General features: G+C 43.1%; 1 protein-coding gene across 2 annotated transcripts in view; it reads left to right on the forward strand.

Moving 5' to 3' along the window:
• Window positions 1-18964, forward strand: part of DYM (dymeclin) — a 373790-nt gene that overhangs the window by 320464 nt on the left and 34362 nt on the right. For both annotated transcript variants that reach the window (XM_006030025.2, XM_025211554.1), the window contains one exon: window positions 408-521. In XM_006030025.2, the coding sequence (XP_006030087.1) occupies window positions 408-521 (114 nt within the window). The remainder of the gene's footprint in view (window positions 1-407; window positions 522-18964) is intronic.

An 18964-nucleotide genomic window follows, 5' to 3' on the forward strand; every position in this document is an offset into this window, starting at 1 on the left:
TACCCATTTTAAACCCACTTCCATCAAATATTAGGCTGCTGTCTTCTTACAGGGTTTGGCAGAAAAAATTAGCTGGATGTAATCCAAGTTTCTGAATTTTCAGAAAATTTTACTTTAAGATATGCTGATTGGGTGGGTGCTAGAAATCTTAAATCTGTTGATTGAACATTGTTTACTAGACAAACTGAATTAATCACCTGCCCAAAATGCCAGTTGAAGTTTATTGATAATGTTTATTAACTTGTCCTAATTGAGATTGTTTCTTGATTGCAGCAGAAGTAATGACATGAATGTTTTTGAAAACTATAGTTTAAACTTAGGCTGTGTAAAGGAGAGAATGCAGTAGGTTCTTGTTAAAATTGGTCAAATTGCCTCTTTGGTTTATGCACTATCGCTTTCCATTCCAGGTGATCAGCTTTTTCAGCTCCCGGTTAGAGCAAGCTGGAGCTGAGTTGTCAGTGGAGCGAGTTCTGGAAATCATCAAACAAGGAGCTGTCGCATTGCCCAAAGATAGGCTAAGGGTAAGTGATGGGAAAGGCTCAGTCGATTAAAATGGAGTGTTCTGATCCATCACACACATGCCCTTTATTTGATATGTCAAAATGTTGTCTTTCCATTACATTCAGATCTTAAGACACTGCCTTATGGACCATAATACAGATGCATTTTAAATTAAAACACCTCATTAATTTGGCACAAAAGGCTGTGCACAAAAGGTGGGGTTTTCCTTAATTATATTTTTTTAATTTGTTACTGAATTTTGGAGCCTAGTTTCTCTAGAACAAAAATCTAGAGTGGGGCTTTCCTTATTATGCCTCCAAGAGTCAATTTTTCCCCTCTCATCACAGTGTTAAAACTGTGAGGCCATCATCTTTTCTTATCTTGGCTTTATCACCCTCCTTCTCTGACCTTCCAGAGAACTAGTCTGTTCCTCTCAGGTCTGTTGCAAACACTGTTAGGATCGCTTTCCTGGCTTCTCATTCTGGAGCAGAAACAAAATGGTGTAGTGAAAATGAATCCAGGACTTTGGAAGCCCAATCGTTATCTGGCCACTGATTTCCTGTACCACTGTGGGCAAGCCATTTAAAATCTTCCCTACATTCCTGTTCACCCTCTGTACAATAGGGATAACAGTTCTTCCCTGCCTTTCAGGGATGTTATAAAGATAAAATCCATTAAGTGGGGTGCAGTTCTCAGGTACCACCATAATGAGGGCCTTAGGAGTATCTAGATAGATAAACGGGACTCACATTTTTGCAGTAGTTAGTGTCTTCCACCTTCCCCTTCTCTGCTATGTCAGATGCTCACTGTAATCCTTAACCTCTAAGGCTCTTCACAACCCAACCCATTCCTTGCCCTCCATTTTGATATGTTATTCCTCCCTCTGTGGTTCCACCACCAATGCTGCTTCTCTCACCCGTTTGTCTGCTTCTTGCTATATCACTGTTGTACTTACTTTCTGACATAGGAACTTCTTCCCCAGTGCGCATGTTTACACATGCTATTAATTTGCATTAGGCTTACTGCACAATAAAGCCCTCTGCCAGATGGGGCTTCCTGACCCAGCAGGAGGTTCACTGGGAGCTGTTTCAGGTGTGGGGCAGCTGCTGGTAAGCCTCCTGCCAGGTGGGGTGTACTGGGCTTGCTGGCAGCTGCCCTGCTTGGGTTCCCAGCCTGGCTACCCCCGGAGCAGTTCTGCGCAGCATGGATCTGGCTGCTCTGGGGGTGGGCAGGGGCTGTGAACCACAGGGGCTGGGCAGGCAGGGGACACGCAGAGCTGCTCTGGGGGCGTAGGTGGGGGACTGGATTACCAGTCTCTGCCCATCGTCTGAAGCAGCCAGCTTCATGCTGGCAGCTGGTACAGGAGGCAGAGAGCTCCTCAGTTCCAGCACTGATCAGCTCCTGAGGAGAGCCAGGAACTGAGCAGCACCAGGTTTGGGGACAGATGGCTCCCTGTCTCCCATGGCCCCCTGCTGCCTAGGCTGACTGGGAGCAAATTTGCTCCCAGTTAGCATCTACATGAGCATTACTGTGCAGTAACTACTGTGCAGTAATCTAATACCTGTATTTATAGGTACTAGCTAACTGCACGGTACTCTGCTTTACTGCTCAGTAAATGTCCTGCACATGTAGACAGTGATGCTTTCCTGTACAGTAGATTAATCCATTGTGCAGTAAAACGTCTTGTGTAGACATGCCCAGCGTCACTAAAGGCACTGCATTATTTTCCTCCTGATTCCTCTACAAGACCCACTTCCATTGATACCTCCAGGAAATTTTCAGGCAATAGATAGGACATGGGCAGGGTCTGGGTGGATGCAGATGACTACTGATATTTAAGTGCTCTCTGAGAAGACCTAGGTGCGCATGGAGCCAGGCTGTGTAAGCATATATTTTTATTATACTTTTCTCTGTCTTCCATCCCTGACTTGTTGCAGCCACATGTGTCTTGTCTAGGTAAGAGTATAAATTCTTTGGGGCAGGAAGCTTTCATAGCCTGGATCATTCAGTGTCCCAATCCTGAGTGGGCCTTCAAGGTGGTATTGTAATAGCATAAATTCATAGAATCATAGAAAAGTGGGCTGGAAATGACCTTCAGAGGTCATCTAGTCCAACCCCCTGTCTGTTCAAAGCATCCATGGTCAAATCCATGGTCTCTCCTTTTAGTAAAACTACAGTCAACCCTGACACAAAACCCAAAACATTACACCCTAACCTGCCACAAATATGTGGGGGGACCATGGCATCTATCACCCTGCTGCTGTAAAGATTGTTAATATATACTTGAGAGATCCCAGGAAGAGGGCCACATGCCCACTACAGAGGAAGGCAAAAACCCCAGCAGTCTGTACTAATCTGACCATGGAGTAAAATTATTTCCAGACCCCAGATATGGCAATTGGTCTTATCCTGAGCACAGGAGCAAGACTGTCTAACCAGAAAACTTTGGGTTTAAGTTAAAGGAGTTCCTCGCTTTAAGTCTGGTTCCCAGGCTGCTAGATCATGGCCTCCCTAGCTTGGGGTTTGAGTTGTACTGTGATCTTGTGATAGTGCCACAATGACCTGTGTACAAAGACAACAAAGAAGGAAATCTCTTTTGAATTACTGCTGTTCCATGTGTTGAACTGTCAGAGAGAAAACACTCTTGTACAGATAATGGAAAGCTTCAGCTAGCTGAATATTTTTGTCATTTTAGAGTTAGATTCATAAGAACACAGGACAAAAAGGGGCTTCCTACCTAATCAGGTCAAGTTCGCTGCCATGGCAGGCCCCATATTATATAATCCCTGTCACAAACTATTGAATTCCATTTAAAAGTTAGGTGTTTTCCCCTCACTACTGCAGCTGGAAGATTGCTTCAAAATGCTGTGGTTAGACATCATCAGGGATCCTGGTTTTCTTTGTTTAAAAAATCCAAAATTCTCTGATTAAAAAAACAGTAAGATTTGTGGTCTTCCATGTTGAAAATGAAGTGCCACTATATAGATATAGGTGTCAGCTGAACACAATGTTTTATTGATATTTACAATTTTAAAGCAGTTTGGAGGCCTACCAGTGCCTCAATCATTAAAGTAAAATAAATTCGAAATACCTATATATTTTGGCGTTTGATTTTGTTTTCTATCGTGGAAAAGCAGAGCTCCCCCTGCCCCCTTTGCTCACCAGGACACAGGTCCAGCTGCAGCTGTCCCCTCCACTGCTTTGTGGTGCTGAGCAGCCCTGGTATGCCAGTGTCCTGCCCGTGCCCATACCATTGCCCCTCACTCCCAACCCACAGCCCCCCTTCCCTCAACTCTGCTGGTGCCCCAGCTCCCCAGTGTGTGGGGCAGGGCGTGTGTGGACATAGGCAACAGGTTGTGGGACCGGGGGGGGCTCATGCCCCCCAGATTTCTGTACCGAGCACAGGGCTGCCGCCTGCCTGGACTGGAACTGAGCAAGAGCTGCCTCTGTGGCTCAGCAGGACCTGGCACAGAAAGGTGGGGTGGGAGGCTGCTGCCACTGCTGGGAGTGCTGTGTCACCATGGCTGCTAAGGTGAGGCACCCACTACCCACTGCTGCAGTGCAGGGGCACAACTCTGCTTCTGGCAGCAGCAGCCGCACTGAACCTCTCCTCCCCACACTGCCCTCCTGCACCAGGTACCACTGGCTGAGCTGCAAAGGCAGCTGCTGCCCAGTGCCGGTCCAGCCAGGCTGCAGCTCTGTGCCCTGCTGTAGGGACAGATATCTGTGGGGGGCACATGCCCCCTTATGCCTCCCTGACGCATCACCTATGGGCCCAACCCCTCCCAGTGAATGTACACAGCAGTGGGGAGCTCCTTTCTTCCCACACCCGCCCCTGATGAACTGCCCTTGGCTACATCCCAGTCCCTGGCTGGGCCCTGCAGCTGCACATTCCCACCTGCTCCAGCCCTGACCCTGGACACCACACACTACTCTGGCTGGGCAGCACCCCCAGCCACCATCCCTGCTGCACTCCCTCCCTTGCCAAGTGGGTTTGGTGGGAGCTGCTACCATCACCTCAGTCTTCCCACAAGTTGTGTCGCACACTGCCCCTCCATATGTCACCTAAGGCTCCCTGCCCCCCCTCCCCCCCATTTATCACCTAAGCCCTGTTCCCCCATAAACTTACCTGCAGGGAGCTCCGGGAGCTGCTCTCCCACCACACTGCTTAGCTGTAATTGCTGGCCACGTGCATCTGTGTGCATGTCCATGCACATAGTGCCCCTGCCTCTGTTGCCCTCCTCCTACTCCTCCCTACCCCAAGCAGCCTGGAATTCTACCAGCCTGCAAGGGGACACCCACAGTTTCCCACATTTTTCTCCTTTAAAGGAGCAAATCTGTGATTTTTCTCCCTTAAAGGAGCAAATCAACATTTTTCCATGGGAAACAGAAAACCCAGATCCCTAGACATCATCTTCTAACTTCCAGTTTCTAACTTCTAGCCTAAATTTATTCACAGGCAATTTATATCAATTGCATGATTAAATAATACATTGATAATTGACAAAGATCGAAGGTTAATTCCTTAGTGTGCCATGTTATGATTTGGGAACCCTGCATTGTGAATTGAGGCAGCATGCCAGGTGATTTTGAGGAAAACTTGTTTCAAAGCCAATCTTCTGATAAATACAGCTTTGCACATTTGTCGCTTGTACATTTATAATTAACATTCAAACCAATCTGTATTTTTGCAGTGCCTTTCATCAATGAATCAAAACTTCTTTACAGATATTAGGCTGACATTTGAGTTCATGGAATGAACATGCTTGAGAGGCCACATATAATGCATTAGGAAGAAACTTCCCACCGTATAAAGCAAAACATTTTATTTTTGCAAACACCTTTTTAAGTGCTGAGGCAAGGTACTGGAGTATTAAAGTTACAGAAAATGAGGCCAGGAAAAGCGTGTCTCTTTCCCAGAGTAATGTAAGTTAATGGCAGGGTAGGAAGAGAGCCTAGGCTCCCTGACACCCAGTCACTTGTTCCACCCAATACCAAGTGCTATGTTATATTATTGTCCCTTTGCTGAGCAAAGGTCAGGTCAGAGCAGGTCATTTGCTTGTCCTGAGCAGAAATCAGTGCTGTAGGCAGGGGTTTTCTTAGGGTAATTTATTTATAAAAAGAGTGCAGATTCGTTTCCTCTAACAGGGATGGTAACAAACAGCAATTCAAGAGACTCCTTCCTGCAGAGCTCTCCCGTCGGGCCTCTGTGCTGTCTGCACACGCAGACATTTTGTACCGCTCTGTCTCCCTAGGGTACACCACAAGTCTGACTGTCACATTTCTCTTTCTGCTTCAGTCCCTGATTTTTTAACCAAGCCTTGACTTTGTCCCCACACCTCAAAAAAGGAAGTGCTTGAAAAGTTTCAGAGAAGGACAACAAAAATGAACAGAGGGCTTTCCATCTGAGGAGAAATGTAAATAGGATTTTCATCTTAGAAAAGAGACCCTTGAGCAGGAACATGATCGAGATCAACAAAATATATGGTGCTGAAGAAGTAATAGGGATTTATTATTCATAATCTCTCAGAGACGAGAACAAGGGGACAGTAGGTTTAAAACGAACAAGAAGCAGTTCTTTTTACACGGCATGCAATTCACTTGTGGAACTCACTGCCACGAGGTATTGTGGAGGCTGGTAGCTCAGACCGGTTCAAAAGGGGATGAGACAAATTCCTGGAGGAAGGTCTGCCAGCAGGTATTGAACACGGCAGATGGGTAGAGACTCTGAATCAGAGCTTTGTAAGCCTCTGAATGCTGGAAGCTTCAATAGGAGAGGATCAGGGGGCAGAAGATTTTGGACATGCTCTGTTTGTCCTCCTCCTCAGCATCCATGCTGTGTCACTGTGGAGACAGGATACTGGATGAGCCCATGGTCTGACCTAGAAAATGGAATTTATAGTGAAATTCCTAATTGAAAATGAGGGGTGCTGCCTAGAAAGGTGAGACTGAACATCTGCCCTCCTTCTGCACAGGTGCTGTGCAGCCCAAAGGAACCTCAGTGCATTAGCAGCCAGATGAAGGAGGATAGCTATAATCCATACAGTACCTTTAGTGATGCTCCCGGTGTGATTGCTACATGCTGTGATAAGCTCTTTCCATAGTGCTTTCATTCTGAGGACTCGGACACCTGTGACCCCAAACATTCAAATCATTCTCACCTTTCACTATAACATCAGGTTTAGGAGGAGCAGCAGTGCCAGCCTGGTAGACTCTCCCAGCTGCTGCTTAGACATGGCACAGAAAGTAAGTCTGGTGAGCAGGAAGCAGACTGGCACAGAGGCATGAGGGCTTTTTGTCCCTTGCTGAAGGCAGCTGCACATCCCAGTGGCTCCGTTCAGGGCTTTCTTTTTCAATTAAAAAATAAGGAAATTCAAGGGGTAAAATAGCAAGTGTTCTGGACTGATCTGGCTTTTGTTGACAAGGTGAATTTTCAGGAGGAATTAGAACTTGAGCATATTGCTGCAGCCATTGTTAAAATATGGATGAATGTAAGCCCAAAATAAAAGCACTTGCAACAGGATCCTGCTCTGCATAATGGTGCTTATCAGTTTCAGAGCCCTGTCTGCCCATTCCTAGCCACTTCCACGTGCATCTGTCAGGGGCACGTGGCTCTGAAGTCCATCTGAAAATGCCAAATAAAATTTGGCTGGTTAGGTATACGTGAAGATTAATTGCCTGAAACTGTTGGACCAATAAATGCTGAGAAATGGAAGCTCTGTGTCTTATTTTCCTTACTGTTTTGAAGCAAACTGACTCCTGTTCAAGATAAACAAAATATAATTAACATTACTTGAAACTAGGAGTTTTTAGTACTGCACTGAGCAAGGCAGGGGAAGTCCAAACTTGAGTAATTAGTCTTTAGAAGATCCCTGCATAAACAGAGAGATAAAGGGCAGGTGCTGAAATCAAGAGCTGGTTATTTCTTCTTTAGCCCATGGGAGGAGATAAATGAAGCTAATATGCCTGAGACTGAGGTGGAAGCCACGGCTCAGAGATAGAGCTGTCTCCTTTGCAGACAAGCAGTCCACAATCCAGGCTCCCTGTTTTATTGCAAAAGCTTATTAAGAGCAATTTAAAGATCATGGTGATAGGTGAAAATTGGCCTTGTTCTGTCTCTTTCTTCCCCCTCCCCTCCCCTGTTTTTTAAGTTCACAGGCTGTCTTTCTTCCCTTTGCAGAATTATCTGTAGTTTGAGGATTAGGAGCGTGAGAGAAGTGAGACTGTGTCTGGAGTCTGGGAGTTATCTCAGGATTTTCAAGGGGAGTTAGCCAGCAGATAACTGCCCTTTTACAATAAGTGAGAAAACTTGTTCTCAATGCCAGCTATTAACTGGAAGCTGACATTTGCATTCATGGAATGAACGCACTTGAGAGACCACATTTAATGCTTTACAAGGAAACTTCCCGCTGGGTAAGCCATTTTTAAAGTTAAGACATTTTGTGTTTATGCACACTTTTGTAAGCTGAATTTCTGCTCTGCATCCTTCTTCCCTCTCTGGTGTTGCACCTTCTTTCTGCGTGCTGCTTTGTAACCTCACTTTTCACTGTATAAGAAGGCCATTATGTTCCCATACTGCGCCTCTGTGATATGTGATGTGTCGTTTAACCTTCATCAGAATGTGTTCTAGTTTCACAAGCACTAAAGCTTGTGCCAAAAATGGTAACTGGGGGGGAAAAAAAGCCATGATCTAACCAGTGCCCTGACAATGCAGAAACCCTGGGTTACAGAGTTCAGAGCCTTACTCGGAAGCCTGCTCTTCTGTTTAGCTAAGCACTTCCAGCACAGTCAACTTCCATTTCTTTTATAGAAATCAAACCCTTAGTCATCAGAGTGCAGATGGTAGGGAACAGAGGTGAGATTGGAAATGGGCTGATTCTTGAACGCTGTTTAGCAGCTGCCCCAGAGCTACTTCACTGACTGAGGATACCATTCAGCTGGTTGCAGAAGTATTGCCGAGCCGAACAGACAGAGCTCAAATAAGAGGCTGATATAATTAAAATTGAGGGGGGTTGGGCAGAGGTGATTATGGAAGACTCCATTTTCTGCCCTTGAACTCTTGAGGATATTTTCACTGCAAAAAGCTTCAGATAGATGTGCTGTTTTAAAGGGCATGGAATGTACTTACAGCTTAGGCACGTGCGTCAGCTGAACCGATGCCACTGTTCCATCTGTCCACTTCTAGCATGGGATAAGTGGGGCTAAACTGCTGACAGCAGTTTAAACTTGTTTCATTCAGGTTTAAAGTTACAGCAGTTGAGTTCCACTTGTACTAGTATAGGAGCGTGCAGATGGAACAGTGACATTGATTCAGCATGGTTCGTGGTTAAATCAGTATTGTTTTAAGCCAGTCTGTCTTTTAACGGTTCATACCCAAACTTAATATGAATATTAATTCAGTTGCTGTCCACAAACAGACACCTTTTTGTCAAGTGTGAACAAGATTTTAACTGGCCCAAGAAGGCATATTGGCCACAGCAAGTGGAAAAAAACCCCTCATCAACTGCTAATATGACCCTAAAAGAGTGTGGACACCACCTAGTAGAGGACTAATGGTGCTATCTCCCCATAGTTAGCTTCCTGTGCTGAGAACAGATAAACACGCTTTCCCATAGTGAAGAATTCATTGAAAGATCCATTTTGGGGCAGTGCTGAGAGTCAAGAGAGAGGCCCCAACAGTCTTGGTGTCACACATGAGTTGAGTGAGTTGCAGCACTGGTATGGAGGCAGCAATTGAAGTAGTATTTCCCAGTCTGGTTTCAGATAGGTTAAATTGAGAGGAGTAACTCAAGTGAAGATAGTCTGTGTCAGCTTTGCAATAAGGGATATGCTTAGAGGAAAGTGCTCCTGAGCTCCCAGAAGCTGGAGGAGGAAGGAACCTTCTGAATTTGCAGAGGGTGGACCAGACTCTCATTTCTGCTCACAGCTTTGGGGAGTTTCCCCCTAGCCTTTGGAAAATGTCAAAAGGAATGTCCCCCTCCCTGGTCACTCCTGGCAAATAGGTATAGGCAGTTGCAGTTTGATGATAGGGTTATTGTTAATTTGCCAGTGGACTGAGCTTCTGCAGTGCTGGCCTTGCCTCCAGAACTTTTCATTTAAGGTTGATTAGAAATCGTACTTCTCTGGATGCAAACTGTGCCACAGTTTTCTTTGGCTTTACCTTCTTCAGACTTTGGTACTGCAATTGGCTGTTCAGAACTTTCTGAGTTTCCCTTGGAAAGAATTTATTTGTATTTGATGCAGAACGCAGCAAATCACCTATATAGTGTGGATCCCAGTGAGCACATTGCTTCTGTGCTCTGTGGTCTGCGTTGGCCACTGATTTACTTTTCACTTCAATTAAAGCGGCCGTTTGCAAACTCTGTACGATCTAGGATGCAACTACCCAAGAGCGTGTCCCTTGTCCAGGTGAGCTCAGCTGTGTTGCCCTGGCTGCTGCTGATCACTAGAGTTTCTGTGCAGGCACCTTTGTGGCTGGGCGTTTCCCACCGAGTTCCCCAGTGCTTGGAGGTCACTCCCTGCTGCTGTCAAAACAAGGCTTTGTCAGGCTTCAGAGCATGGCGCAAAGAACATTGGTTTATAAAGGCATTTAAATAAACACCATGGCAAATCCACAGTTGATTTAATTTAAACTGTTTTTCCCTGCCTGCAACTCCCCTTTGCCTGTTTGAATTGTAACAGTGCCCAGCTGCCGTGGACTCGGGCCACAGAATGAAAATACAGTAATATCACAGAGCACTGTACAGGGGCAAATGGTGGATCAGTGCTGGAGATCAGGGACTCCCTTGACAGAACCCAGGGGTGTAGCACTGGATGAGGGAGAGGGAAGTGGAAAAGAAAACTTCCTAAAAATAAATTCTTCGTTGGATTTTTCTCCATATTTATATTTTCTGCCTTAAAGGTCAAGGATCTGGCAATACTGGAAGCTGACTGTCTGATACATCCTTAGGCCTGACATTACGCAGGCAGCTGTAGTGCAGCTTCCCTTTACTAAGCCACAGCTGCTATTAACTCTGAACCTGAGAAAGATCAGCCTACGAGGAAGAGGGCATAGGGTGCATCGTTTGACAAACTCTCCAGATGCTCAAAATACATGAAAACAATACGCCCTGGTTTTCTCATGTCTACTTTGGGCAGATTACTTGGCAGATAGCAACCAGCAGCTTTCTTCTGAGTGCCTGTAAATGAGCTCAAATATGGGGCTTACTGAAAGAGATTGAGAAGTCAAACTTCCTTGCTTCTGTGAGCTAACCTAGAAGCAATGAATAACAATTCATGTTTCTTTGGAAGGCATTTATATGCAGAGGTCAGATTCTCACAGGCTCTGGGCAGAAAAGAATGTGCTGCCCATCCCTAAAGAAATATGGTCTAGGATAATGGATGTTTCCAGGAAAAATTATCCAAGGGGTTTTGACAGGACTTACAGCTGGAATACTGTCCGGTTCAGGAAGGCACATCAGCACGTGCCCAAGGGCTGGTGTGCATGCAGAGAACACTGGTTAAACTCAGACTGTGGTTATAATCCAATTTAGTTAAAGTAGTGCGAAGCCCTGTGTGGACATGTGTATTTCAGTTCAAGCCAGACTTGTATCAGTTAGCTCAAGCAGTTAGGAACAGCTATAGCTAAACATAATAAAGCCACTTTTAAGCCAAAATAAGTGTGTCCACATAGGAGGAGGCATCATTTTAACCTATTTAATTAAAGGAGTGGAAGTTCAGGTGGAGTGTGTGAGTAGTGCTAGTAAAGTGAGTTGAGACCTATTCACATGCTTTAAGTTGGGCAAGTGTCTCAGTACTTCCCTGGATAGCAACCCCTAGATTGGTTCCATATTAAAGAAGTTTATAAGGGAGGGTAGTATGTCAGCAAATTCTTCACTCTCCTCATTCATTTGCAGTATCTTCAAATTACTGAGAGTCTTGAGAACCAAAACCCAGATCTCCTGGGTGGTAGTTGAGAGATGAACATCTTGTGTAATTATTTCCGAACAACAATACAAAGAGGCTCAAAAATGCTCCCTTAGGAACATTTGAGTAGCTAACCAAAGTATATTTGTCAAACATACAATATACTAAGAAATATTTGCAGAGGAGTCACAGGTACACTTACGTACAACATTTCTATCTTCAGGCTATCTGAAGTTTTCACCAAGCTTACTTAGTTATTCTTTTACACTACAGTTCTGTTCACTGAAAGAACAAGGACACAAAAATAACTGTTGCAACATTTTCAGATCCACAATCATTTGAGAAATGTGTTCACCTCATTTATGATGAGGCTTTCCAAAACCCAGTGCTGCACCACTGAAATGTTCTTGGTTCAAAATTTATTCCAGTGGACTCTGAAGAAGTGTAAATAGTGCTTTTCCTCCATATATATAACATGAATTCTGCAGATGAGTGGGATCAATTACTAGTAAAATGCTGTTTTCCAAGCCACGTTTCTCATACGTTGGAAGAAATCCTGTAAGTTGGAAGCTTTAAGGAAGGCAAAATAAATTGATACTCTTAACTATTTGGAAAGTAGATCAGTTTGAAACTTTCAATTAACAAAAAACCTCAGAGCTTTACTTTACTGTACTCAAGATATAAAATTTTGGCTTAATATGGTGAGTCATTTGTAAAGCATATTTAAAAAAAAAAATAGTTTTGTGTTAGAATTTTTAAAAACTAAAAAGCAACCAGAATGCTGAACATAATTACCGCTCTAGTAAACATGGAATCTTAAAAGTTGTGCGCGCCAAAATTTGGCTTTTTTTGGTGGTCTGAGAACAGTCTTTTTTGCACATACGGTCCTAGTTATATTGAGTATATTTTCTGTCAAAAGATTGCCAGGTTGAGCAGCGGTAGTGTGTTCCATGGCATCTACAACCTCTGCGTGGCTCTCCCAAAGAGAGTTAGTTAACGTTGTAACTGATACCGTATTTATACATTATGTTCAGGCCTGTTTAAGAAGGGGATGTGTCGTCCATCTCTCCCCAGGTGTCTTCTGGATGTGAAAATTCTGTAATACACACTTTAATTAAATTATTTTCATAGACTTATGTGCAGGAGGGGGGCGGGGGGGACTCTCAGATGACTCCAGGAAACTTATTTTAAAAATGTAGCTACTCCTGAGAACCCAAACAACTGAGACTTGCTTTTATGTCTCAGCTGTCACTCAGTGCTGGAATTCAAACAGCATTTTCACTTAACTTTTGCTTCAAGGGCTTGCCGGGGATTTTTCCAGTAGTGGTCAGGGAAAATTTCATTGCGGGGAGGGGAGAGGAGCAAATAAAAAGTAACTTGTTGACATTGTTAACCAGGACTAGAAAGAAACAGCAATTTTATATTACTTGTCCTCCTGGCACAAAGTTAAAAACATGCTAATGCTTTTCTGACACCTCCCTATCAAAGAGTAATATAAACATCACTGCAACATCAGCATAGGAAAATATGCATTAGCCAGCTCTTGAGTCTCTGCTCTTTAAATCTTTCCCATGTAATATCAGATTCTTGCTTTAAATGAGCCAGAATGTTTTCCAGCAGAAAATAATAAGCCTTCAGCTTGGAAAAAGCACTCTATAAAACTTTTTTTTTTTCATAAACCAAGAATAAATAGAGAACTTCAACCCTGTTTCCCTCCTAAAATGTGCTTTGCGATTCCTTGGCATTTCAGAGACCATGCGTAGGATCCTGCCCTCACTTAAGTCAATGAGCATTTTGCTGTGGACTTCAGGCTTCCACCCCATAGTTCTCAGTTTGAGCCATTGCTCTTTGTAACTGATTGGGAGCAAGGGTTTTTCCAATTCCCAGTGAAGTTAATGAGAGTCTTTTCTCTATCTTGAAGGGGAATTTGATCAATCCCTGCTTGATGAGAGGGCTGAGCTGTGATTCAGGACTTTAGATTCCTATACCAGTGACTCACTGGGAGACCCTGAGCCTCTAGACCTTGGTTTACCCATTTGTAAAATAGGCTTTTTACTTGTCCCCTTCACTAGGGTGTTGAGCCTTACTGTTTGTAAGGTGTGTTGAGATAGTTGGTGAGTAACACTGTTTAAGTTCACCTTTCATTTTTATTATCATCATTATTTTGTAATGGTGACTATGATGTAGTATTGTGTGCTAATACAGCAGGGATGGGCAATTATTTTGGGCAGAGGGCTGCTTACTGAGTTCTGGCAAGCCATTGAGGGCCACATGACAGGCAGTCAGGGGCAGATAAATATTAATTTTCTAAATTTTTTAGGGGCCCCGCAGGCCAGATAGAATGGCCTGGCGGGCTGCATTTTGCCCGCCCCTGTAATGGGAATAGGTGCATTCATGTGTGTTGCTTTTCCAGTTGTTTGTCACATTACATACAGCCAACATACAGTCTGAATATAAGGAAATACAGGTTACTTGTTTACTCAATGCAAGCCAGTGCCCAGCCGCTTAGTGACCAGGTTCTGTAATAGTGCCTACTGGGGCAGCAAGCTGGGGTGGGGGTCTGCTTGTTATAATGAAGTAACATCTGCAGTATATTACTCCAGTAGTTTTCATATGTCCATCCCCATAGCAGTAGTATTTTGCAAAGTTTATTGTTGCTTTGATACAGGACAGGAGTCTCAAAGAGAGGTCCTGTGGAGTTGTATCATCTGGCCTCTATGCTTTCCATGCTTCAATGTGTCCTACAGGCAGCATGCAGGGCAAGCTGAAGCAGCCACTGCATAGCCCTGGAGTGGCTGGAGCTGAACCGTGCCATGCCTGGTGCCCACTCTGGCTGCTCCAGGACATGCACTGGATCCAGATGTGGAGTTGGCCTGCAGACCAGCCCTGCACCACCCATCTGGCCTGTGGGGGTGGATGAGTTTGACACCCCTGATAGAGTAGACCAGCTTCCTCCCCAGATCAGTGTGGACTGAAGGTAGTACCAAGCAGGCCTCACACTGATCAGCAGTCTGGTTAAGAAGCATGTTGATGAGCACTTCATGGGTTCTTGTCTGGTCTCCTTTGACCTTGTCCCCTCACAGATGTCACTGAAGTACTTACTGATACAACAGGAATCCAGTCGCATCACTCTTCTTACTCATGTGCCACTCCTTCAATTACCATTATCTGCTTGAAATCCACCCTCTGTTCATTTAGCCATGCCCCTGGGCTTGTAGGACAGGTATGAGTCTTACAACATACCAACCTGTTTTTCTTCATATGTGCCTTGAACAACATAGTGAAAATGGTGCGACCCCAGAGCTTCATATAGCTTGCTGGCTTTGCTTTGAAATGTCAGCTGATGGGCACCTGTGTGTGTCCTGAGCGTCCTTTTTCCATTTCTCTCTTCCAGTCCTACTCTTGCAAGTCCCACTGTTGAAGTAGGTGATAAATCTCAAACCTCACAGAACCTGTCCAAAAGGGAAATCATTCTTACATTTTATTAGATTTGTCATAAGAGACTGAGAGAACTGAAATGCCTCTATTTTGCTTTGGCTGTTAATCTCATAAAACTTTCGCTTAAGTCACTGCATTTGTAGTATGCTGTAACCTGTGGTATTATACTTCATTCCAATGGCACCCCCATTTTTTTCATGAGGAGAGCAGACATATATTTACTATTTTCATGCTTCAGGTCTCCATGTGGGTTGTGTATATTATGTGTTATATACAGCATCAGCCATACTTAGCACTTAGAATACTGCTTTCTATCTTTAGATTGCATTGCAAATATGACTAGTGTCTCAGGATCCAGTAAAAGTAAATGTTATCTTCCCCATTGCAATTGGGGAATCTGAACTACAAAGTGTTAAATGACTTGACTAAAGCCACAGAAGGGGCATCCTGGAATGGGGCTCCTGTAGTTTCCTGATCTGTATCCCATGCTCAAAACATGGTGCTCTCAAAGGTGTACTCTAGTCTTCCTCCCACCATCACATATTTGTCTCAAATGGCAAATATTTAATATACAGAACTTTTCTTTGTTAATTTTTCCATCCTGCATTTCTTACAGAACCATCTCTTCAGTTTGAGCCTCCAATACAATAAAACTAGGAGCCTAGCAAATCCATGCACAATCTTACCATGATAAAGGACAAAATGAGTCAAATGACCAGTATTTTCCTTTGTAGAAATATTTCTCCCATGGTTACTAGAGCAATAGAAGATGCAGGAAAAATAAGTTCAGGCAGTTGGGTTTGAGAGCAGGCATAACAGTTCTCTGGCTTGCTTAGTTTCCTTTGTAAATAATTTGTTGTTTGTCAGGGAAATGATGTTCTACTTCCTTGTCAACTCTAGAACCTGCAGCACTTTTCTCACTGTCACTGTGACATCTGTTTCTGGGGGGGAAGCAGGGGTTAGCTAATCAACTACAGACTCTGCTGCTAATCTAAGCCTGTAAGCCACTTGAAAAGTTAGCCAGTATTTTTCTAATGAAGGGCCTGAAGTTATTATTCAAGCTATTTTTTTTTTTGCCTTTTATCTTCCCTTCAGGGGTCATCAGACTGGCAATATTTTTTTACAAGCTCAGGCCTTGGACTTTTAAAAGTTCAAATCACTACGTGTCAAGCTACTTGACTTTCCTGTAAAAAATGTTTGCGTTGTGAATCAATTTGTAATAATATCAAAAAGGACAAATGTTCAGGTTAATTCTATATGAAAAGGTGAGTTTTAAATATACTGTCATAGCTTCCTGTGCAGTATGTAGAGGGATCTAGTAGTTTTGCTTGGAGAAGTGATATTTTATGTTTGCATTGCTCAGTAGAACTATCAGGTATACTATTTACTTAGATTAAAAATTTACTTAGATTAAACCCAAGAAACTTCAAAACGCAAGAGTGGCTGTTCAGCTTCCAAAGCAGTGCAGTCTATCAGTTCCTTTAAAATATGCCCTTCATCATCTCCCTCTCTCTTGCCAGAATATATCCATATAAGAATGAGTTATTTTCTTTTCTTAGATTTCTCCAGTTTAAGAAAAGATCTCTAGCCTTCTTTTAAATATAAAGCTAGTTTTAGGACCTGACTATAAATTGTGTAAACAGTAAAAACCGTGAAAAGCCATTCACCGGTGTGTATTTTGTACTGCCATGTGTTTCCAGATCAGTTGCTTAAAGTATAACATAAGAGGTGTACTATAGCAGTTTCAGTATTTAAGGGGATCCCACATGTTTGTGAAGGACTATCACGTTGTGCTTCAGTACGAGTTCTAAATGGGATCTGGCAGTTCCAGTGTTTGCATGGTGCTATTTGGCTCAGCAGTGATAAGCAATAGACAGTCTGGCTCCTTCAAGGAGTCTTTCAGTAATGTCTGAGTACTTGACAGTTCCGAAACCCTCTGGCTGACTTTCCCCTGTGGACCGTTCATTTATCAGGAAATGAAATTGGTTACAGGATTTCTCATGTTGCCAAACCTCACTGACGAAATCTGGTTTGTTCCTAATTTCAGAAGTAGCAAGAACAGATTAACTGTTTATTCTTGTCAGTTTCTTTATGACTTTGTGTTTAAAAAAAAAAAATCCATGTTCTTTTTAACTTTTAAGGATTTCTGGAAGTTGCCAACATACATTCTCATTATACAAATTTCTTGACAAGACAGTGAACCTGGTAATTTTATCTCTTAAATGTCATTCCTCTGCATTAGAGTTGCAAAAAAATTTCAAGTGATTTTCATTTCTATTAGACCTGAATGTTTTAAAATTGGTATCCAGTCTGGTAAATTAAGCATGTTCTTGGAGCTGAGAAATAGCTTTTGTGCAAAGTAGGAGGGGGAAAAAACTGAGAGAGCATAGAATTGAATAGCAGATAATAGTTTATTGTTTACAGGGAGTCATTAAAGTAGATGACCCAGTTTAAAAGAAGTTGGCAAGGAATGTAACAGATAATTTTTTAAAAAGTTATTCTGATGAACTGACAACGAAAAGTAAATGTAAACAGGATGCAGTCATCTTTGTGTGCATTCTGCTCCTATTTAAAAACCGTTTATCACATCCTGGTGGCAAAATTAATGCTTTAAAAAAAAAACAAACTAAAAAAAAAAAACTGGGACTTGGCATGGTCTTTAAATAGAAATACCAAAGATCCCATGCATAAGTAGCAAATAGTACAAGTTAACTGATAAAACTGATTTAAAGTCTGTGTTCTTCTAGGAGATATGCCAAGGTGCTCGGATAAAGGATGACACTGCAGTTCTGTAGAACTTGTGTGGTCATCCCTGCTCCTGGGAGCTTAAACATGAAGTCTGGCAGGTCCCAGCCAGAAGGGAGAGTCATCGATATAAAATGTAGACAGAGCAGTGTGGCAACTATCTCATGGACAGGGTCCGTCTCCCAAGACTACAAAGACTTTGTCAGCTAAACAGCCAGAGCAGTGGCTGTCATCCTGTTGCCCACCTGGGGTGAGGGCACACACACGCAGATGGAAGAACAACCAGCAGCAGTTTAACTGGTGGTCAGAGCAGAGTCCTTTTTCCATGTCACCCAAATATCTCAGTTTGTGTAACAGAATATTACAATGGAATTATTTCTATTGAAACATATCAGCGTGTTCTCATACAATCTATAACAGTAACTTTGTCTAATTAACGAGCCCAGAGGTAAAGCAGAGTGCACATGTGGTAATTATTATGGCTGTGGAAGTGGTTGCTGCATTAATTGATAGCAGTAGCAAGTAAAACAGCCCTATTTAATTTTCATCAGTTCTTATGACAAGATCCTATAAACAGGATCTTTTGGAGTCCTATCATTAGAGCTCTTTCTCTTTCTCATTAAGAAATGGCAACAGCAAAAATATTTAGGATTCCCTTAATTTTGTCCGTCCTTCATTAACAAACCGTTGCTGGAAACAACTACTTTGTGACCTGTCAGAAAGCCTTGCATGTCTCATCTCCCACTTACTTAGATTTACAGTGTCACAAGACCAGCCTTTGGGTGCCAACCAGCGACCTTGCTCATCGTCTGGACCTTGCAGGGATAAGCCATTTCGACAGGATAAATGAATGACTTGGCCTCATCAAGTGGAGCCCTGTCACTGACGTAACTAAGAATCATGCCAGTCATGCTTTCAAAACAGTGTCTGCGTCCAAACCTGTACTTACAAGTCTTATAAATATTGCTTTTTTCTTAAAAGACATGCAGAATATGGAGAAAACGCTACTGAAAGCTTCAAACAGAGCATTTATTTATCTTTTTTCCATACCTAGTGAGTTCAGGAAGTAAATAAGGGCTGTATTGCTTCTATTTGGCATCCTTCCTATTAAGAATGAGAGAATTAATGGAGTTCAGGTCCTCTGGACTCCTGTGTTCAAATATAGACTTGCCTTGTGGATGGAAAAACCTCTGGTGGCCTTGTCATGGTCCCAAATGTACAATTATTACTGTCATAAAATCACCCAACAGTCTAACCCAGTTTCATCTCTAAGGACAGTGCTCTTTTTACCCTTTGGACCTGTCATCCAAGTTTGTGTCTTCCAAGATGTGTTGGTGCTTGAAAAGCAATTCTAATTGCCCATTGACTTCAGCAG

The sequence above is a fragment of the Alligator sinensis genome, unplaced genomic scaffold (genome assembly GCF_000455745.1).
Source record: "Alligator sinensis unplaced genomic scaffold, ASM45574v1 scaffold1204_1, whole genome shotgun sequence".
NCBI classification, from domain to species: domain Eukaryota; kingdom Metazoa; phylum Chordata; order Crocodylia; family Alligatoridae; genus Alligator; species Alligator sinensis.